The sequence below is a fragment of the Molothrus aeneus genome, chromosome 1, assembly GCF_037042795.1.
Source record: "Molothrus aeneus isolate 106 chromosome 1, BPBGC_Maene_1.0, whole genome shotgun sequence".
In the NCBI taxonomy this organism is placed as follows: domain Eukaryota; kingdom Metazoa; phylum Chordata; class Aves; order Passeriformes; family Icteridae; genus Molothrus; species Molothrus aeneus.
This window is the reverse complement of record NC_089646.1, coordinates 65896057-65919744: the sequence shown is the minus strand read 5'-3', so window position 1 is coordinate 65919744 and position 23688 is coordinate 65896057. Positions and strand designations below refer to the sequence as shown.

Here is a 23688-nt window from a genome sequence, read left to right as displayed (position 1 = left end):
GAGCAGTCATTTTCTATGCAATGGTTCAAAACTAACAGAATTTTGTGGACTAAAGAGTTTCTACTGTTTGTTTTCTACAGAAAACACTTCTGAACATAATTTCCTTCATTAAATTTTATCAAGCTGCACTAGTGACTTATGCTGTATGATAGTTTAGTTTAGATAGTTCAATTCTAACTGGGTTAATTGTGTAAATAACAATGGTTACCTATAGTTCATTTAGTTCTCTCTCACATTTTGAAGGATTTCTGGTAGTTAAAAATGAGAGTAAAACAGATACATACCAGTTGTGCCTGAGTGAGGTATTTCTTCCACCAGAGATATTTGCGCATGGAAGGGATGACTGACAGTCCATAGTAAGAATACATAAGCACGTGGATAAAGCTATTTAAAGTGGGTCCAAAGAAGCCTAAAAAAATCCATTAGGGAAAAATAATTAAGTACCAGCTGCTAAAAAGTGAGAGATATTATTGCTCGTTGTATTGCTTCTATATTGAATCTCTTGCAAATGTAAGTGTTCCTGTAGGGTGATAGAATATAAGAAAATAAAGATAGTGTAGGAAGTAATCTTACCCCTAAGGAGTTGCAGCTGGGCCAGTTATCAAAGATTAGGAACAGGCCTGACTTTAACAGGCCACAGCTGTAACCCATGAGAAGAAGAGTGCTATAAAAGAGTGGGGTGGCTGGTTGAGAACTGGAGTCAGTTGGCTGCTTTGTGAAGAAGAAAGAGTCAGTGCTCTGAGGAGCTGCCCATGAGAAACACCAAGAAGGTTTGAAACCCTTGTGATAAGTAGACAACAGTATGGAATCCCTGCAATAAGATGACAACATATTCCTTCCATGCTTATTTCTTGCTAAAGACATTCCTGATGTGTAGAGGTGCTCTCCTAGGGACAAATGAAAAACCAAACGGTACTTCCTAGAGGGTTGTTCTTATGCTGAATTTTGTCTTTTTATCTGGTATTTTTCTTCTCCTCTACTTTTTCTTATTCTGTAGTTTACATGCTATTTTCCCCCTCTCCTAAAGCTCTTCTTGCTGAGTCTTTCCATTATTCCTGTAAGCTTTAAACAATGCTGCTGATGTCTTTGCTGCTGGTATGTAGCTTAGGACCCTGGGAGGCTTCTGTACTCTGCTCTCTGATGCAGTAGCAAGGGCTTTACTCTGAATTAAACCAGCCTTTTGTGCCTGTGTTTGATCACCACTCTTGTTTTCTTCATTGACGCTTCTGCTAGATGCACGTTTATAGACTTTCATCCCCGATAATACCTTGCTGCTCTTATTAGTTACATTTAGTGAATACTAGTTCTAGAGGAAATTAATTATCCTCTGTACTTTGCAGACTGTGGAGAAGCAGCAGCACTACTCTCTGCTGTGTGCTTGTGAGTTGGCAGTGCTACAACTACAAGAGGGACTCACCAGTTGTTCTGATTTTGCCACTGATTAATTACTTAGCTGCTGGTTTAATTACAGTAGTGCAGCACTAGTGTAAAGTGTGGGGACCACACAATACAAAGCACAAACCCCTATTGATTTGTTTACACCTCTAGAAATAGCTCCTAATCACTATGAAATCTCTGATCCCTGCTTCCACCTCTAATGCTGATTTACTTTGACTTTGTGCTGTCCACAGTAAGTGCCAACAAATGTGAATTCTGCTTTTAGCTCCGATAAAGACCTGCACAAGTTTCTTTACAAACGTTGCAATGGGCGAGGTAACTCACTCTAATAGGTTGCTGGAAAACTGGGTTTTTTCGCAATTTTGAAAGCAGTTCCACAGGAAGCCTCTAGCTGTGTGAAGCCCTGGAAAAGTGTGCCTGTTGTGAGACAGCTGAAGTAGTTCTCTGCTGTTTGGACTTATACAAATGCCAAGTGACCAGCCTGTGGTACCATAGATCCCTTCCTAACAGGGAAGATGATGACAGCTACTATAACCTTCTGAGGATGTATTTTCATAAGAAACAGAACAAACTCAAACTGGTATTTTAATTAGTGACTAAGTAAAGTATCTTGCTAAAGCAGAGATTGATGTATACAAGAGTGGCCTGTAAAAGGGCCATTGATTTTATTTGTTGTGATTGATAAAGGCTTTACCAGGGTCCTGACTTCTTCCTGCATCTGCTTTTGGAGTAGGTCTTGTGTGTGCTAGCTCCTCTGTGCTACTCAGTACTGCGATGCTTAAAAGTGGTTTGAAGAGAAGTAAATACATGGGTTTGTGGCAGCTAAGCGAAAAGTCTAAGGCCTAACACTCAGGTATTTTTGGCCTGAACTTTTAGCCATGCTTTTAACTTTCCTGCATTCTGCAGGTGGTCAGCAGTTCTGAAAGGCTCTGAACCCTAAAGGTGCCCTCACATTGCACAGTGACACAGTTCCTTTGCATGGTGATGTGATTCCTCCCCAGCTGCAGCTGACTTAGACCCCAGGTGATGAAGCAAACAAAGACTTACTCTGCCCACAAGGTATCCAGTTCAGAACACACCACCAAATGTTAAACATAGTGGCATGGTGATACACGTGAAGGAAGGTGATCTGGCTGCTTTTCTTTCTCAGCACAAAGAAGATAGTGTCCATGAATTCAATTACTTTGGAAAAATAATACCACCACAGCACCTTGGCTACCTGTACATGCAAGAACAAAGGAGCAGGAGATCAATATCTGTCCATACAATTGCTTAAATATTACTGTACCTCTTCACTCCCTAGGCATGCAACTTCCCAGAAGGCATTAATATGCTATTAAAGGAGAAGCACAGCAATTTTAATTTGCTTTTCAATGAAGCAGTTTTGTAAAAAAAACCACATCTTTTAAGAAATTGTATAAATATTTTTCTTAAATTATGTTTTGATAATTATATAAACTTTGAGAAAGAGTTTTCTAATTGTTTTGTTGGATTTTTTTTCCAAAGGTGCAGTTTTGTGGGTGGGGTTTTGCTTCATTTTGGGGTTGTTTGTTCAGTTTTTTTAAGGGTGCTACCATTTCCTTGACCCTGAACAGATTTTGCTGCCAGATTCTTCTTTTGAAAAAAAATCTAAATTTGATACTCAATGCAATGAAATCTATCCTCTATAGTAGAGACATTTTATCAGAGCTCAGGGTATGTCCTAGGACAGTTAAAGACAGTTAAAACAGACAGGATGCTGGGGGCTGAGCTGCTTTTGTCTCTCACCCGGATATCAGCCTCCCCTGCACTGTGGAGGTTCTGGCACTGCAGGTTGTAGCCGCCTTCCCATGTGGCAAGGATGAGCTGGAAGAGAAAGCAGAGGAATTACATTCATGAACAGATGGAATGGTTTTTCCCCCTGCAGTTGTTCTGTCCTCATTGGTGGGTACCCACTCCTTCCATGAACTGATGCTGTTGAACCAGACAACTTGCTAATATCTTGTATTTTGAAAGGGGAAAGGCATCAGTTAAGCTGGAGAGATGAAATGATGCATTTCTTCTCTTTCTCTGGCTTTAGAGCCTTCAAGGCATGCATTAAAATCTCTCATTATTTAATGTACCTCCAAATCCTTGCTCCAAAGAAAATGCTGGAATAGTGTATCTTTGTCCTGAAGCAGTATGAACAGAGCTGCTTATACAAAGCTGTCCTTGAGAAAAATTCCCTGTTTGCCAAGCAAACAGAAGGCAAATGCAAAGTAGTGTAATGGGAGAAACATTTCCTAATGCCATACATGTCTCTATCCTCCACTGTTAAATGCTGGAGGAAGTGAAGGCGAGCAGGCACGGTGCTGAGTGGAGGCGTGGATAGCACACAAGCAATTTCTTAGATTCTGCACATGTCACACGGGGAAGCAGAGCAATGAAATATCAGAGTGCAGCACTGGGATGGAGCAGGTTTCTAGAAAACCATATGGTAGTCTCCAATATGGAATATTTTTATAGCAACAGCCACCTAAAGCACTCAGCAGCCCTTGTGGAAGAGGGAGCATCATCTCTTGCTTATAAATGCCATGTAGAATCCGTTGATTTTTAGAAGGTCTTGCTAATTTTCAAGTAAGTGCAAAGTGGGTTTGGGGACAAACTGGGCAACTCGTGTTCTGGAGTCTTTCTCACCCTCTACAGACACTGCAGAGAGTGAAGGTGGGAGAAATTCATCCAAGTGCTATGCTGTAAGCAGAATTGCAAGATGCTGAGAGAAGGGGGTCACTTTCAGCTCTGGAGCTACATTCACAGGAATGATGTGTGTCAGCACAGAAGTTTTCCCTCTAGTTCACAATGAAAAGAACTGTTCTGTGTTGAATCTGTGTCAGTCTATATAAAAGTGAAGCAGAGACATCCTCAGTGATCAAAATAAATTAATTCCTAGAGTAAATACATTAAAAAGTTATTATTGATAATATCCAGAGGATTAGAAAGCAGCCTACAATGCTTTTTACAAATTCACATTAAAATGCACTGAAACCTGGAGAACCACAGTCTTTTACTATTTTTCTTCTGAGGTCACACTCTGTCATTGTCCCTGTAATATGAACTTAGCTGGTTTAGGTGGCCAAAACAGCCCATAGAAATTGCAGAGAGAGATGACAGTATACAGCTAATGAGTGTTTTATAGATAAATTATATGTAACAATTGAAACAAACATATTCCTTTATATTTTTCTGCTTTGCTGAAGAAACTTCGCCTCAAAATTTTCTGCTGCAGTAGGTAAAATGTTGGTTCACAGAATTTGCTGGAAAATGTGCAATTTTCAATATTTTGATCAGTCTATTTTACAACTGTTCCAATTTGTGAATTATTACAATGGATTGATTTTTGAAAAATCTTTTGCATGTTGTCTCCTTGTGTATTAAAGGTCAGGAGTGAGGGCCAGTTGATTGCCCAGCAGGTCCTAGGTAAAGCCCTGAGAAAGGAAGGTGGTGTCTTACCACATGTCAGGAGCTGCAGTCTTCAATGGAGATACCTTGGGGATATTTTTGGTCTGGATTAATTGATGCTGGTTTTTTGTTTGCTTTTTTTAACCATCTGGTAAGTAGTAGAGTGAGCCTTGCCAAAGAACTCTGTTGTGCTTTCACTTCTATATTAAACCTGTTTGTGATGATACCTTTGCCAGTGATTTGTTAAATGACCTTAAAACAGGCACTCAACAAAAATTGGTGTAGTCAGCAGGTTTGCAAGTAGTATCACTGACTACTTACAAAAAGCATGGAAGAAGTCCAAGTCCTAAGTTCTCAGACAAATGGCTCAGGATAACTGGTGTGATTGGAAAGCTGTGGAGAAACATCTATAAGTTGCTAGGGGCTGTATAAAGGCTAGGAAGAAGAAAGTGATCATTTGCAAAGTGTTAGATACCTTTCCAGAAGCTGCCTGCCACTATAGAAGAGATAATATTAAAGATAAACAAGGGCTGGAAACTGAGAAGGAAAGCAACTGAGTTACTACTGTCCTTTGAAATAGAACAGCTACAGGAGGAACAGAAAGAAAAACAGAAGTTGAAGGAAAAATGGACCTAACGTTTATGTGGACTCCAAATCCTCCTGACACTGTGCAGATTAGTAAACTAAACTGCTCCTCCACAAGACTGGGAGGGTAACAGATGGAATGGTCCCTGAGATAAAAAAACAGAGTTCTGTACCTGGGGCAGAACAACCCTGGATATACAGACAGACTGGTGAATGAGAGGCTGGAAAGCAGCCCCATGGAAGGGGACCTGAGGGTCCTGGTCAATGGCAAGCTGAACATGAGCCAGTGGTGCCCTGGCAGCCAGAAGGGCCAACCCTGTCCTGGGGGGCATCAGGCACAGCATGGCCAGGCAGGCAAGGGAGGGGATTGTCCTGCTCTGCTCTGAGCTGGGGCAGCCTCCCCTCCAGTGCTGGGGGCAGTTTTGGAAGGCAAAATATGAAAAAGATAGCAAGCTGTTAGAAAGCATCCAAAGGAGGGTAACAAAGATGGTGAAGGGCCTTGGGGGCAAGCCTTACATGGAGAGACTGAGGTCACTCAGTCTGTTCAGACTGGAGAAGAGGAGATTGAGGGGAGACCTCATTGCAGTTACAACTTCCTTATGAGGGGAAGAGGAGGGGCAGGCACTGATCTCTGTGGTGACCAGTGACAGGACCAAGGGAGCAGCATGAAGCTGTGTCAAGGGATGTTTAGGTGGAATATCACTAATAATGTTCTCACCCAGAGGGTGGTTGGGCACTGGAAGAGGCTCCCTGGGGAAGTGGTCACAGCACCAGGCCCAACAGAGCTCAGGAAGTGTTTGGGCAATGCTCTCAGGCACAGGGTGTGACTGCTGGGGTGTCATGTGCAGGGCCAGGAGTTGAAGTCAATCATCCTGATGGGAGTCTTCCAACTTGACGTGTTGTATGAAGCTTTCCTGCCAGTGCTGAACAGGTGAGCTCAGTAGTATCTCAAGGTTTTGGGTTTATTTTTTTCAAGTATTTTATTCAAAGGTCCCGTGTTTGAAAATGAGATGAAAAATCCCTTAGAGGCTCATAAAGAAAATATTTCTTTTCAATGTCCTAATTTTTTAATTTGGTCATAAGTTAATCAGCAACTTCTTACAAATGGTCAGCATGCAAATGCAGAGTAAGCTTTGTGGTCAGAATATCACTCTGTCAGACTGCATGATTTTATTTAATTTCTTTTGTTCATTCTTCCATGATTTTAAAAATGCCAGATTTTTCAGACCATTCTGAAAATGGTCTGAAGACTATTTTACTTGGCAGAAGAGTTTCCTCTGGTTTGTGTCTGCATTTCAAAAGGCAGTAACTTAGGCTGCAGATTTTTTTTTGCTTATTTTAATCTCAGTCTTTCACATGAGCTTTTCTGTAACTCAACATTTCTATTCTCTGTTGTAGGTGCCTGACATACTGCTGTGTCTCCTTTAAGGAAAAGAATTCACTTTGAGTTTTGACTCCTCTGCTTTGCAAGATAATTTTCAAAATTTCTGGCTAACTTCCTAATTAATAAAAAAAAAAGGAAAGTGAAAATTTGGAAAGCAGTGAGTAATTTTTGTGGGATCCTGGTGATCCTAGGCCATCCCATTTTTATGGGATCCTGGAGATTCTAGACTCTCCATTGCAAGTCTAGGTGGAAGAGGTGGAAAGTAAGCAGCTCACTCCATGGTGCCAAATGAGCCAGATGCATATCTGGAACAGAAGCCAGCACCTTGACACAAGACATTTTGGTCTCAGATCTCTTTCTTTTCCGATACCAAACCCATACATTACTTGTGCTGTTTCGGTGGTGTTCCCTTTTGTACACTGAGCAGTCACAACTCTGCAGAGCTGATGGTTTATCAATCACTCAGAGATGGTGCAAGTGCAGGAGCTATCAAAGAGATGAGAAATCCCCTCTATCTTTTGAAACACAAATTCTCTCCCTGTAACAAACAATTCTTTGGATTCTTTGCATTCTTGCTAGCATATTCTGAAAATAGTATTAAACAAGTATTGTTTGAAGATATTTGGAAAAACAGATCACGTAAAGAGCAAAGTGCTGACTTGTGAAAAATTTCTGCTAAGTAGCAACATTCTATTAATTAGTATAGTTTTCATCTTTTGCTGTTTGCCCTAATGTTGTTCTTAACAGATTCCTGTTTTCACACTAATTACTTCTATTCATCTACTCAAGTACAAACAGCACAAGAATTCATGAGTTGTTTTGGCACTATAGTCCAACTCCTCCCTTATTTTTGTAAATGGGGAATCAAAGTGTTCAGAATTGAAAGCTGGTTCCTTTGTTAGAGGTTTCAGGGGTGGGCAGCAGGTACCAAAAGATGATGCAATCCTCTCACCTCACTGAGTAGCAGACTAAGCTCTGACAGCCTGACCCAGGGGCCTGTGCCTTTCTCATTTTAAGCTCTCAAATTCAAAAATCTCACAGCTGTAGCTTGTTTTTCATCTGTTCTCCATAGGCTAGAAAGGAAAGTGATGTGATTTTCTAAATGGATATTGCCATTTCTACTGACTGCATGTTCTCCATGCTCTTTTGAGCTATAGAAAAATCTCTGTGCATGGTTGGACTTTCTCAGAGAGGAAATGTCTGGAAGCAATAAGATATTCCCTCTTGTCCCAGGGCAGGAGGAAGGCAGAGGGTGAGGCAGCAGCACTGGGCCACATCTGCCTGGTGAGCAGTCACCAGGGGTGTTCCTCAGGATCAGTTCTAGGGCCAGTGCTGTTCAAATACCTCTCAGTGATCTGGAGGCAGGAATTGAATGCCCCCTTAGCAGGCTTGCTGATGGTATGAAACAGGGAGGTGCTCCGACTCTCTTGGGGGACAAGAGTCTTTGCTGAGAGGTAGAGTGGAGCATTGGGCAGTCATAGTGGGATGAAATGTAACAAATCCAAATGCTGGATCTGACTGCTGGGATGTCCTTACTTTCTACTTCTTATGTAATTTTTCTGCTGACAAATCTTATGGCTACTGCTTAGCTCTAATTGCAGTTCTATCTCTGAGGTCTGCCTTTGGCAGCTTTCCCAAAACCCTCTGATTTTAAGGATTCCTGCAATTCCCCATCTCAGCCCAACTAAAAAGAAACTTTTGTGTTGTTTATTAACTATTTTGTGTTTTATAGAGCTTTACTATAGTATATCTGTTAAGTACTTGTTTAAAGCATCTTTTTTGTTTGTATTAAGCATTACTATATTACAATACAGCAATTTTAATGTTGCAAAAGTTTAGTTAGCTTAAAGGGTATAAGTTATATTTGATAGTAATTATGATTCATTGTTTGAAAAAATCTCACTTGTTTTAAGGACTTAACTCAAAACTTTCCTCCATGTCTATACTTTTATCTACTGTCTCTGTAAGATTTTGAGAACTTTCTGTGAATCTGTTTCTTATTTCTCTCTCTTGTATGATGAAAAATTTTTGATAGTTTCGTCTATTATTTGTTGCACACACTTAAGTATGTAAGGTATTACTATTAGTATCACCCCTAAAACGCTTAATACATACAGACCTATTTTACAAAGTTCCCTTAGCTAAGGTGTAAAGCTCCATTCTTTGAATAAATCATTGACTTATGACTTATTGTCTTGTTTAATTTGAGTTGTTAAATCTTTTAGTTTTTGTATGTTTTTGTGGATGGATTCAGAATGGTTGGATAGGTTCATATAACACAATCCTTTAAATTCTAAGTATGAAGTGGGGGAGGAATGGCTGGAGATCAGCCCTATGGAAAGGGATCTAGGAGTGCCACTTGGTTAGTGCCATGGCTTCCCCAAATGTAAAAACTTAGTGGTGGTGTTGTGCCAAACAGACCCAGGTGCTGAATAGGAAACACTCCACAAGATTCGTCACAGGGGAAATATTTTGTTGTTCCTCTTTATGATGCATTCAAGATGTTTTTCATGGGATAGAACTGTGAAAAATGTGCTTTGGGCAACTGCTTGGTGAGGCTCTCCAGCTCTCCATGGGTCTGGTTAGAGGTCAAAAAATTGCGTGCATGGTGTCTCCCCCAAAAAGATCTGCTAATTCTGTAATCACCAACTGGAGTTTGCTATCCTGACCTGCAGAACGTACTGCTGGACCCAAATTGGATGTCTCCTCCACCTGGAGCATTGTAGCTAAAAGGATACTGGTTATTCCAGATGGAGGAAATATGTGGTCCTATGCTTTCTTCCTGTTTTTAGGTCAGAGAGTTCATAACATGGTGACAAAAAATAAGAACCCCTTCCCAAGTGAAGTTTAGATAATTGTTTGAATTTTTTTATCAACAAAAACTCTTTCAAATATAAAGCCATATTGTTGAGAAACTACCAGCCGGTTCTATTTAATACTCCTTAAGTAAATGGGAGCCTGATAGAAGGATTAGTGAACTAATGACTTCAAAATTACTTATGAATAGTAATTACTTTGAGTATTGCTGTTGTCTGGGATAGTGGGACAGGCTAAAAGAAATCCTGTCTAGGCTTATTTTCCATGAGTCTTTGATTACATCTGCTCTGAATAGCTCCCCTATCATATTTTGTAGTACCAGTGGTGGTATTAGAAGCTGTGCACATATGGAAAACTTCATCATATGAAGTTTTATTCCTGATTTCCCATAAGGTTCTACTGAATTTTGTTTGAACGTGCACAAGAGATCCAGAGCACTGCATTCTTCCATGATCAGGTTAAATGTTCAACTGACATGCAGAGCTCAGAAAGGTCAGTATGAAAGACAAGAAGAACACAGGGGATGAAAACTGAGATGTGAAGACAACATGCCCAGCTGGAATAACTGCAGGCAAGGACAGCAGAGTCAGCTCCTCAGCTCTTCAAACAAATTATTTGATTAAGATAGAAGAACACCTGGTAATTTAACTCCATTCACACAAAGTTCTTACTTGATCAAAAGATCAGTTTGCTCTTGCCCTAACATTTCACTGCTTTACAATGCACTCTTGGTGACCTTTTGCTCACTAGGTTTTTCTTTTTCCCTCTTCTCCTTTTCTTCAAATGATAGAAAAGTGCATCTGATCTCTTCTGGTTTCTCACTTTGTTCTTTTTCTCTTTCTGCCCAAATAGTCTGTACAAATAGTCTTTCAGTACTAAATAATTGTTTCAAAGGAAGCCTTCACTTCAAGCACCAATAATGATGGATCTAGAATCTTTCCATATTTCTGTACTTAATTTACATTTGTTGACTTCTGGACACTTAATGAAGGAGTAAACAATAATTTATCACAATCTTACAAACAAACAAACAAACCTAAAAAAACCCCAACCCTGAAACAAAATCAAAACAAAACAAATACCAAAAACAAGTTTATGTTGAAGTTGTATTCCTACAGTAAAATTCCAGGACAGTTCAAATTGATTAAGATCTTTTTCACCTTTCCTCATCGTCTGCACTGTTGAAGGTTTACTTAGAACTTGTGTTAGACAAGCTCCATCTTTTCAACACTTGCACAGATAGGAACCAAGTCCTTCTGATATAAGCCATTATAATGATGGAATTAAACAGAGTTTTAGTGCTCCTTCTATTTTTTATTTGTTCATTTTGTTTTGCCCCATTATGCCTAATTCAGGCATTATACTTTCTAGTAATATGTGAGATATATCCTCAATTGTAGTGTGCAGGGTTAAAAGCGGTGGCAGATGGCCCTGATCATTCTGGCACTCCTGGGAATCTTCTCACCACATTGGCATCTATGAATATGCAAGTTATGGCTAGAATTCAGAAACTGGACTTAATGTGGGATGAATTTTCAGCTCCTAGAAACAGCTAAAGTGCATTTGGCTTACTGCTTTTTATTTTATTTAATCCTGCAAGGTAGAAGACTTTTTTTCTGGCTCCTCTAGAAAGGTTAATGCACTAGGCTGGCAATACTTGTGAGTTCTGCTCTTTTCCCTTTGCTCTGAAATGAGGGGTCCTCACAGGCAAGTCCTGCTTCCCCACATGGGTGTGGTTGCTTGCTTACAAATCCCATGGATTTGTAATAAGTCTGAGAAGCTACCTGGGGATACAGACAGCTTGAGACATCACGCCACCCCTCTGCTAATGACACATATCTCTAGATCTCCTTTTTAATCTGACCCAAATGGTGCCAGTGTCCTGGTTTTCTCAGTGCCTGATCAACACAAGGACTTGGGTGAGACCTTGATGACCAGCTGAGATTTGATTTAAATAGGGCAGAGGTGATACTGCTGGGGAAAGCAGCCTAGGACTGTGGCAGAGATTATGTCTATTCCTATTAGTGAGAGAGAGTATCCTCACCTGAGTAACTTCAGAATTCAGAGATGAGCACCAGTCTCCTGTGTTTCCAGTTTCAATTTATCACTGAACTTGTGACAGTTTGGTCTCTGGTGCCTCAGGTTGCACCCCTGAAGTGTGGTTTGTAAGCATATGAAACAATTCTGAAATGTGCACAGATGTGATGTTTTTTCACAGTAAGCTGGTTTACTGCTCATAGTGGGTAATTTTAGCATCTTAAGCAAAGATTTGTGCAGAGAAAAGGCATATATTTCTTCAGGGAAATTGTTAAAAGTTTTGATTTTTGTTGAAGTAAAAAGGTGCTGGCTGTTTTTCCTAATACAGAATTTGACAATGTTCTAGAATTTCTCAATGTTGGATCAGTAGAGTTAATCTGGGTCTATGAGCACTTATGGTACAGAAAAGTGCACAACAATAACAAACTTCTGATGTGGCTTTCTTTGGTAGCAGTAAGAGTGGAAGGAATTGTCTTTTGCCTCCTCAGCAGCCCACCTGCAGCCTGCCCAGTTTAAGCACAGGACCTTTGTCTAAGCTTCAGGTACTTGAAAAAAGGTGTGCTCCAAACCCAAGTGCCAACTTCACCATATTCAGCTGGGGAAGGTAATGTCAAGGCAACTTTGACAACTTCAGGAAAATCTATCTGCCTAACTCAGAAGTCTAAAAGTCCAACAAGCTGCCCTTCTGGGAGGCCTTCAGAGGCACCTAACTCTTTGTTGACTTAAAAATTTTGAGATATCTCATTAGGATGAGGGCAAAGCCATTTATCTTTAGACCTTGTCCCTGGGGGATCCTAGGGGTATCTGGCCTTATGCTAATGGCACATCTTAGAGCTGCCCTGGAGCTGTTCCTCCAAGTGCTTTGCGGATTGGTTGACCTCAAAGCTCAGAGATAATATCGGCTCCCAGATAGTTCATGCCCATGGTGCAGTGCATGGAGCTCTGGCTCAAAAGAGGAATCTACCCTTGGAGATTTAAAAACAGCCCTTTTGTTATGACTCTGCTGTAATCTTCGCCTTCTTGCCTTGAGGTTGCACAAATCAACTGTCATGAAGTGCCAGCTGTAACTAGTCAGGAGATGAGGGTGAGGAGATGAAGAATTGAAGCACAGGTACACTCATCAGCAGGTTTACCATGTTTCTCGTTAAATCCATCATGTGGGACAGCCTGTATTTGGAGATACACCCTTGTGAATGAGATATTTTTTTCTTTTGAATGTCTAAGAAGCAACCCCAACATTCTGGAGCTATTGCAAGAAATGCTGTGTGGCACCTTATAAACAAAACAAAGAAAGATTGTTGGTTATGGGGGTTTCTTTTGGTGGGGTGTGGGTGGGTGGAGGGGAATGTGTTTTATCTGTATTGTAGAGCTTCTTATTTTGTGATTGTTCCCCAGTACAGAGACCAGAGGGATTTAGATGCAGTGAGAGGATGGAGGAATAAAACAATTGTTGTGGATGTGTCTAACCAGGAATTGATCCCAGATCACAGCCACTGGAAGGATCAGCTGTGTTTACATAAGGAACCACTGTGAAGAATGTGCTAAATATAGGTAACTCTTGCCTTAAAGAGCTTAGTGTCCACAAAAGACTGAGAGAATAAGGGGCATAGAGAGAAGCTTTGGAAATGAGACATTTTGAAATATTGAATCACCATGACTTTACTTGGTAATGAAGAGGAATTCTGCTCTCCCACTTGCCTGTTTTTCTTCATCAGGGATGTGCAGGCTACCTCAGGCAGTACAATACTGCAAGTATTAACTTCCATTCTGCTCCTTCACAGGAGAAGCTGTGATGGAAGCCAGAGAAGTAGACTAAGAGAAAATACAGAGCCAGTAAAATGGAAGCATGTTTTGTACAGTGTAAAACCAGCCTAGCTGACAGTCCAAAGCTGAGAGAGAAATCTGCATTAGAACAGCTGGCAGTGCAGATCAGCCATCATGCTCTCTGGTTTCCCAAATTTGCAGAATGTGAGCTGTGAGCTGGCACTGCCAGCCATGCCCAGCTGCCATCTGGGAGGTGTAAATCAGCAGCCTCCAGCCTCAGAATCAAGGTTTCAAGGGACTAATCTGAGGACTAACACAACTCAGCAACTGTCTGCAGCAAAGTTAGCCTCAGGAAGGATGGAGCAGGACGGCAGCTGAACAGGAGGTGGCTAAATACAGTTCCTACCAGGATGTGAAGGTGGCTAAAACTAAATTTGCTTAATTCATGCAAATGAGACCTGCTAAAATTGTCTTTGTTCTTCCATTTATTTACTTGTGGCAGGCCAAATCAGACTGGAAGGGAAAGGGGGCAGCAGTATTGTTTTCTATTCAGTTAATCCTTTTTGCTGAGTCCTGCTACTGCAGCCAGTTATCTGCATACCTCCCAGCAAAATGGGGATTTAAACATCAAAGTACTAATTTATATTCTGGAGGACAATCACTGTGGAATCATCAAACCTTCCAGCAATTGTCCTGGTTTCTGCTTTGCTCCAAACCTTATCCTGCACTCCCAGACAGCCACAGCAGCCTCTGAAGCAAGCTGGAGCATTGACCAGGATAAAGCTCTGTGTAATACAGTCAGTCCTTTGCACAAAGGCATAAACCTGAACTGCTCCTCAGCCATTTGACCAGGCCAGTCACTTGCTGTTTAGCTCAAATTAATTTAAAACTTGAAGTCTTTGGGTGTCCTGTTTGGCTTCTGAAAAGTTTCTTGTCCAACCAACAGAATAAGGTGGAAACTGTGGCTGAGAGAAGTGCTGTGAGGCTGTGCAGGTAACAGAGCAGTGTCAGGCACATGCTGGCACTGAAATCAAGCACACGAAGTCAAGTACACTCTTCAGCCAGGGCTTCTCATGCCCAGGGTCACTCCTTTGGCAAAAAAAAAAAAAAACCAAACAAAAAACAAACAAACAAAAAACCTAACAAAAAAAGGTTTTGTGGGTTTTGTCTTCTATTTTTTGTTTTTAAGGCCTTCGAGTAATGTATGTTAACACCTTAACATTAAAAGTATCACAGTTATCAAAAGGCTGAGAATGGGCAGCTCCCAAATAATATCCAAATAGTGACTTTTGATTTCTGCTTCCCTGCAGAAGTAAAACCACACATGTCTGCTGAGGAGCACTGTTTGAATCCTCTGCTGTTGCAAAATCATCAGATGCATTCAAACCTCTCTTCTGATTCTAAATATATCCTGAATTATACGAGCATGTTTTTTTGTGATAAGTACTTGGGAAATAATCTATGTGACCATATTCAGCCTCCAAGCACCACAGCCCTTGCTTTTGGATGAAGTGCTAAGTTTTTAACATCTGTCTTTTACTGTCTGACTGTATGAGGAAAGCTTCTTAGCCACACAGCAGAAAAATAACACCGAATTGCCAATGTCTTAGAGAAATCAGTACTTGCTCTCATCTATAAATCTGTTCATGCTTAAGCATGGGCCTGGAAAAATCATTCCACAGTCAGTCATACAAATTAAACCCAATCTAAGGCATTTTCACAGGTGCTGAAGGACAAAGTATAGGCACATTTGAGCAGAGTGACTGCTGCAGATTCGAATTTATGCTTGTGGACACAGTCCTGGCCGCAAAGAGCTGTCCCCAGGTCTGGATTGTAGCTCAGAAAGGACAACCAAAATGTGCCAAGATCTAAGATGAGAAGGAACTTTTTAATATTATTTTGCTGTTGATGTAAACTTTCCTAGGAAAACCACCTGTCACTAAGATATTTCTGCTAAAAAACTGTACCTTGGTCACCTCCCCCAGCCATGCTGCATGGCAGAGCACTTACCTCTATCAGCATGTAGAAGGAGAGCAGCGTGATGCCCAGGTTATACACGATGAGGTGAGGTCTCAGAGAGAAAGGAGGCCTGTTCTTCATGAACTTGTTGCCCAGCCATATGCAGAGTAGATATGCTCCAGTAAGGAAAAACGTGGGAAGGTAAGAGTCCAAAAGGAACCATCCTCTAACCCTGGTATCTAAAAAAAGAAATACATGGAGCATGCAATTAAAAAGTTATGGTAAAGTATTGCTAAAATAAGGCAGAACACATAATGAAAAGAATCTGCTAAAAGTGTGAGATTGAATCAGCCATTCTTTCCTCACAAGAACTATCCATTGCTTTTAACTTATCAAAACTGCATGCTAAGTCTCAGAGAATGTGGGCTGAAAACTGCATGGAATTCCCTGATAATTTAAGGTCACCTAAATCACCTCATTTTAATTGTAAAGAGAAAACAAAAGGGAAAATCCCATTCTTATATGCTTTTAAAAATTATTTAATGTTTTCACTTAATATTTATTTAAATCCTATCTTAATCTGCTCAACAGAAAATTTGCAGACACTATTAAATCCAAAGTATGCATGTAATGTTCCCAGCTCATGTGTTATTTTAATTCTGCACTTACCATACAGGAAGGTATATAGCATTGACTAGAAAACATTCACACATGGGGAAGACATTTCCAAAATATTAAATATGAAAAGCAAGTGACAAATATTTACTTTGATGGTTATCAAAGATTTTTAGCTGGGCAAGGGCTTGCTTTCTCACAGTTTCTGTCCCAATTGCCTGGTCCTGAAGTGAAATATTAAGGTCAAATCCTGCTTGCCTTATTCACCAAGTAATCCCATTGGAAGTAATCAGATAGTTCAGTGTATATGAGCAAAGCCTAATCCCAGATGCCAAGCTGGAGGTACCACTTTGTTGTCGTATGAGCAACTGGATGTCATGAGTGAAAGGGGTGTGATTTCTTTTCTCCTTTCTTTTTCCAAGACAGAGAAAAATCTATAGTCAATTTTCCATAGCAACATTCTTCAGCCATTTACCTATGGAAAGAACAAGGGGGCATCATGGCTTATTTTTAGAATGACTTGTGGAGTAAGTGAAGAAAGAAGTCAGTGAGGAGTCATTGTGCAGGTCTCACAGAAAGTTGTTCTTTCTGCTCTTGAAAGATGTTTTGGCTCTTGGAAAATATTTTAAATTACTTAGATTATTTTTTTACAAAGGCCAAGATTGTGTTAAAATTGTAAAACAAAAGCTATTCACAGTGCATGAAAAAAACATTTTACTGGTTTTCTGCCTGTGCTGAAATTGGAAAAGACTGGGCAATGGATGATGCACCAAGTAAATGTGCCCAAACAATTAGTAATTGATTGGAATTTTGCTGTACTGTATTATTTCCAACAATTCCTTCCTCAGATATACTTGCATACAAGTATATGTAAAGTGAAATTTTACATATATTGGAGTAACCTGCATATGAGCCAGGCTTTGAACACCAACTTTCTTTCTCATTACATTTTCCCTCTGCCTCCCCCCTCACTTCCACTGCAGTGGCTGTAACATTCAGCTGTTGAGTTTGGATTCCATGAGGCTTGTTAGCCCTTTTCCAGGAAAGATTTTCAACCAGGCCACCATTGCCATGGAAATCCAATGCTCTCCTGCTTTTGACTCTCCCTTTTGAACTTCCAAAAACCTCTGGGAGCAGAGAGGTGTAGGATTAAAGCAATCACAACAGCACAATCCTTCCTTTTATGGCAGCCTTGCTTTGTTGAGCATTACCAAGCTAGAACGCCTGTTGTCTGTCTTCAGATCTCAGTACTTCTTAGGATCACCTCAGTGTGAGAAGGAAACACTTCCAACAATCTCCTAAAGCTCACAAGCCATGTGTGAAGCACTGGAATGAATATTTTAGAAGTGATTCTGCTTTCCTATGGGCTCTCAACATGACACAGGAGTCACAGGATAGGTAAAGGTTAAATGTTTAAGTGTTGATGTCTTAGGAGTGTGTGTTTTAGGAGCATAAGGACTTAACTTATTTAATTGCTATCCTAAATGAAGATGTAGAAAGCAGTCATGTCAGCAAGACTGCTATCTAAGGAAAGGTCTCCCATCCAAGGATTGCAACACTTGGTGCATAAAGGTTACATGCACAAAGGTAAATTGGCATCAGTAGATAGCAAAGCTGCAAGTGTGCTCAAAAAGGAAAAATATTCAGAAGCATTCAGAATACAAATTAAACTACACAGAATAAATTCTGCCCCAATGTGCCCTCCGAAAGTTTTCATTCTGCTGTGAGTGGCCACAAGCATGTGGCCTGATCCACACAAAAGCAGAACTCATGTGCTTGTTCAGGTCAGCATGCCAAGTATTTTAAAGTTCTCTAGTATTCCAGTTTCAAGAGAAATTGTTTAAACATGTACCCTTCCTGAATATTTCCCACCACGACCTCAATACCTTGAAGAGTAAGACAATTTCTGGCAGAAAGTGGTTTATAAAGGGCAGCCAAGGAACGTGACTCTTTTGTTTCCACTTCCACCTATCCCTGAATGACAAGCAGAGGGAGGTTTTTATGTGTCAAAAAGGGGGAGGAAAGGGAATGTATTTCAAAAGAAGTTATCAGAAGAATGAGAGATGAAAAGTATTTCTGTTGACCGACAGTTAAATCTCCATGTTCAAGTACTATAAAGTTACACTGTCAATAGGAGAAAGGATTATTTTTACAGTATTGAACTTGCACAGCATCTGAAATTGAGACCAAAACAGTGAATAAAGTCACAGTGGGAAAGCACTGGACTACAGCAGGGGAAGGAGCAGGCGCCCGCAAGCTCCGATCGCTCCGTGAATAAGCTCATTCACGGTCACTGGCCATGATGTGCCAAACCCTTGGGGTGAAATCCTGGCTCCCTTTAAATGAGTGGCAGGCCTCCCAGGCTCTTTGCATATCAGGCCTTTATCAATGAGGTTTAGAAACATTTTGATTCAAGTTTCTGTATAGCTTTGGCCACTCAGTGTCTGAGTAGCTTCACTCCTTTTTAAGGTGCAGAGGGTAGATGGGTTTGTCCCAGTGCCTTGCTAGTGATCAGAGTCTATTAAGGAAAAGTGCTTTTTACTTTATCATAACTTTAACAAAATACATCTCTTCTTGACCACCTCTGTTTCATTCACAGATAAAACAAACAACCAGTTAACTAGATTTAGCTCCTGCAATTCAGTATTACTTAATTTTGCATAACACCAAACAATACTCCGCAGATGAAGGGTTGTGGTGGTGTTCACAGGAGTCCCAAGATGAAAGAAGAGACAAGAATCTTGGCTCCATGTTTCAGAAGGCTGATTTATTATTTTATGATATATATTATATTAAAAGAAAATGATATATTAAACTTACACTAAAAAATCGAAGAAAATATTTCATCAGAAAGCTAGCAAAGAATAGCAAAGAATGGAATGATAATAAAATCTTGTGACTAACTAGAGAGTCTGAGACAGCTGGACTGTGATTGGCCATTAATTAAAAACAACTACATGAAACCAATCAAAGATGCACCTGTTGCATTCCACAGCAGCAGATAATTATTGTTTACATTTTGTTTTTGAGGCCTCTCAGCTTCTCAAGAAAAAAGATCCTAGCTAAAAGATTTTTCATAGAATATGTCTGTGACAAAGGGTTACCCTGGAAAAATTATCTCTTACAGAAGAAAATCGCTATTTCACTCATTCAATTTGCTTTGAGCATAAGAACAAGAGGGACCAACACCAAATTGTAAGACTACCCCTTACTTAGAGATGAAACCAATGGGCAGGTATATGGCTGCTGTTCCCCGACCCAAAGGACTTGTTCTGCTAGCTTGAAAGCAAACACAGAGGTTATGTTATCTACAAAGCCCAGCTGATACCAGCGAATGAAGGTACAAATTTAGCCAATATTTATAAATCAAATTCAGATCTCTGATATTCTGTCCCTCATTGCGGTAGGGCAGTACTGCAGCTTGTGTTAACCTGGTGCTCCCCATGTGACAGAGATAGCCACACTGTAGTTCCCAGAGGCATTCTGTCCCTTCTAGTGCCCTCAGACATATCTGTTAGTGATGACAAAGACCTGCATAGTGACACAAATATCTCAGGAGTTACTACCTAAAATACAAACAATAAATAGGGGATTAGTTTTTAAAATAATAGAATGCTGTTATCTATCCTTTTAATCCATCTTGCTGCAGAATGAAGTGTGTACTGTGGATGAAAATCAGTAGAGAGAAAGAAGAATGGTTTGTGGGTTTAGATGCTTGGGGAAGCTCTCAAATTCATTAGATATTCATCTGTGGGGTCGTTTGATTTAAAACTGATTGCAGTCTATCGTGAATTATTTATGTGAATTATTTATGTGGATAAACACACTGGAGGGAGATAGGCTATTCAGGAAATGTATGATACTGTGTCATTATACCACCAGTTAAATTAAAGATCAGAGTGCAGAGGCATGGACAAACAAAGCTATCTTCAGCACTGATGTCTGGAGAAGGATGGTGATGTACTTGGCAAGCAATACAAATGATACTTGTTTAATTGAAGGGCTTTCTAAAATCCCAAAGGGATCTCTGTGTTATTCCGAATTGGATCAACTATAGCTTACTCCTTCAGACAATTTGTCTGGACCAACAAGGAAAGAGGAATAGAAGAGAACATCATGTTTATTTGGAAAAAAACAAAACCAAAATAAACCACCAAAAAATAGTGCTTTTGTTCTTCTGATCACATTTCTTTGTTAATATTAAAATGTACTATTGTAGAAGCCATTAATAAAACCTATTCTGCTTTAATCACTTCTGCTGCAGTTCCCAAGCTATTCAGTGTTTCTTCACTGGAAATCTTTCTTTCAAACTTCACATCTACTGTAGACATGATGGAAAAGATTTTGTAGCCAGCCAGCCAGCTAAGAAAAATTAGAATTTCTTGTGTTTAAGAACACATCTTTCTCTTTTACTTCCAATTAAGCAAGAACTGTTTCCGTGACATGGAGAACACTACTACAACAAATTGGGAATCCATAATCATGCATCCATCCCCACAGCAGCAGTTCTGGACTTTACCATGGATAGAAGTTTGCAAGGCAATTCCTGAAATTAAATCCAGCCCTATCAACAGCAAGGTGGCCTTGCAGGGGCCTACTCTGAAGACTGTGTACTTTCTAAACTCCTGTCTCATCCCTTTCTTGTATTTGCTTGGCTCTCTTAGCCCTGACTTTGATGCTTTATCCTTGGCTGCAGTTCTATTTTAGGATTGGTTTCTTTTTTACTTACTTGTTTCAATCCTAACAGAGCATGAGGCACCTCCAACCTACAATTATTTAAGTTACTCTTGTCCAAACTGCTCCAGAAAAGCAATAATAGGAAGTCAAAAGATGACTCTCACCCAACCAATTGGTTTATTGAAATTTTGGATGTGATCCTGCAGGTTGCTTTTGCTCCAAACATCCTTCTGAATTAGGCAATTTAATAAGTAGCTGGACCAAACAAACTGGATTATGAATGACAATCAGTCCCAAAGCAGACCTTACACTTTCAGAAAGATCCAGCCCTTCAGGCTCTTTATTCCATGTTAGGATGAAAAACTGAATTTCTCTGATATTCTCAGAAACCAAGGAATCACAAATCATTGCATTGATAGATTTGCTACAATAATGGTGTCTTCCTGATAATACTGCGATTCTGCCTAGTTTACATTTTTCAATAAGAAGTTACCCAACAAATTTATTAGAAGTTTTTTGGGTGGTAATCCCTGGAAGTATTTCCTTAAAGGGCTAAAAATGGAACAGCTTACCTCGAGGTCCAAACATATAGTCCACAAATGCATTTACTTCCCGGTCAAAAGCTTTCAGGGACTCCTAAAAAACATGGAAAAGGCCATGTGAAAAAGACATTATCTCAGGGTCACAGAGAGAATATGATTTTAAAAAAACTCGAATAAACTTGTAAAAAGTTTGTCATGCGCAAGTATTTCCAAAGTACACAACATCGTGTATACTGAAAACCCCCAAACCTCTTTAAAAATTAATTTAGGGCAGATTGTGGTCTAGATATCAATACAAGTCTCATTCCTGGAAACAGCCCAAACTAGAACTCTTTAGGAAGGGAAATTAAGGTTTATGAAATTCAGCAAGTATCACAGTAAACCCATCTGTGATGGGTGTAGTTTTCACTCTGATAATGAGTGAAATAAAGAGCTTCTTTATTTTTATTATGTTTCCTCAACTGAATATCTCAATGCTTTACACTTAAAGAAGGAAATCTTTAAGTGATTGAAGTGACGGTGGGCCAACTGAGATTTCTCTGAACCAGGTCCCAAGTTCTTATAAAGCATGCCTACAGAAGAACCTAGAGGTCCAGTGATGAAGTTCAGGCCATGTAGGGTGGCAGGAAGAGGCAGGTAACTTTACAGAGATATTGTGCTTTGAGGTCTTGGTCAATGAAGCTGCCAAGCTGGCAGGTTCAGCAAATTTGTGTCTGTTTTTGACTGAGTTGGGAGCTAAGCCATGACCTACACAGTCCTTTCCCCAACTGGATGTGGTGATCTCTTCCCAGACTGCAGCTCTGGGCAGTGGCTTCCTGCATGCCTGTGCCTGAACAATTCCTTGCCACAACCTGAGGTCAGCCAGGTTCTCCCTCTCTTCTTCCCAACAGCATCCTACTGTGCTTGATGGACCAATTTCAGCACTGAGAAAATGCTGCCAGGCTGAGGAGAGGGACATAGAGTGATGCTGAGCCTTGCTGCAGGGCAGGAGCTGCTGTGGGCTCTGGATGCCTTTGAATGCCAGATATCTCCACACCAGCCTGGACTGCTGACACCGTTAACAGATTTGCCTTATGAAGAACCATATTTGCACACTGGAAGTTCCAGCCCTGACCTCTCCATGCCTGTACTAGGACTGGGTTTTGATCTGGGCAGGGACAAGCTCCTGGCACTCCCAAGCCCCTTCCTTGTGTTTCTTCTCACCTTGATTTTGGTCCTCAGACTGTTCCAAGTGGACAGATTTTGTGTGAACAACTGGTAATGAGAGGTTCTTTCAGCAGCTTGGGCTATAAACCTCTGTCTCCGTAAGAGGCTGCTGCATTGAAGTTTTCTCAGAGAAAAACCCAACAAAAAACCCCAAAAATGAAAAGTATATATTTTTCTAAACAAAAACCAAACCAACCAAACAAAAAACCCTAAACAAACAACCAAACAAAAAAAGCAAGCAAGCAACCAACCAAAAATATTTCCTCAAAAGAAACTGATGATTCACAATACAAAAAGGTTTCTCATACTTCACAGCACTGAGGAAATTAAACTACCTTTTAGGAAGGTGTCCTGGCTACAGCCCATAAAGAAAGGCATTTTCTGAATTTCAGACGATTACCTTAGCAGCCTAATGATGGCTTCTGTCACAGGAGGTGACTCGATTTCTAGGTGTGGGACCTGTGCAAAAATCTGCTTCCATTTTTATCCCCTTGAGCTATACAGTAGTTCTGTTATTATTTCATGACAATGATACTCCCTTTTGGGAAATGCCACTGCTGCCTGTCTGTGATATGCCCACCTGCTGCATTAATTTGAAACAGACCTACTCCTGTGCTTCATGGTTTTGTGGTTAGACTTGACAGATTGCTTTGGAAAAAATACTGTAATGGATTTGAATGACTTCTAGGAATGAGCATGCAAAGCTATTTGCTTTCATGCTTACATTACAATAAACAAATCTTACATGTCCAGAACAAAGTAAAACACCATGTATATTTCTTTTATATTAAAATACTGTGGACAAACCCATTCTCAGCTACATTGAAATGGAAATTAGGTACTGAATGCTTCTAACAGTTAGATGGAGGAACAGGAATTGTAGGATATTAAGAGCAGAATAAAATAAAAGAATCATAGAATTGTTTAGGTTGGAAAAGACTTTTAGGGCATCAAGTCCCACTGTACACCCAGCTCTGCCAACTCCACCACAAGACCATGTCCCTGAGTGCACATCTACACGTCTTTTAAACACCTCCAGGGATAGTGATAAAATCTGTGACTTCTCTGGTCAGATTGTTCCAGAGCTCAACAACCCCTTCAGTGAAGAAATTTTTTGTAACACCTCATCTAAACCTCCCTGGCACAACTCGAGGCCATTTCATCCTTTCCTTTCATTTGTGACCTGGGAGAAGAAGCCAACCCCCACCTGGCTACAGCCTCCTTGCACACAGTTGTAGAGGGTGATAAGGTCTCCTCTGAGCCTCCTTTTCTTCAGGCTAAAACACC

At 40.3% G+C, this 23688-nt stretch overlaps 1 protein-coding gene across 1 annotated transcript in view; it reads right to left on the bottom strand.

Moving 5' to 3' along the window:
* The window catches only part of ELOVL2 (ELOVL fatty acid elongase 2), a 51154-nt gene that overhangs the window by 5673 nt on the left and 21793 nt on the right, over window positions 1-23688 (bottom strand). Inside the window, exons 2-6 of the mRNA XM_066558598.1 lie at window positions 21226-21289; window positions 15413-15600; window positions 3166-3243; window positions 2446-2617; window positions 285-409 (exon numbers count right to left, since the gene is read on the bottom strand). Coding sequence (XP_066414695.1) covers window positions 285-409; window positions 2446-2617; window positions 3166-3243; window positions 15413-15600; window positions 21226-21289 — 627 coding nt within the window. The remainder of the gene's footprint in view (window positions 1-284; window positions 410-2445; window positions 2618-3165; window positions 3244-15412; window positions 15601-21225; window positions 21290-23688) is intronic.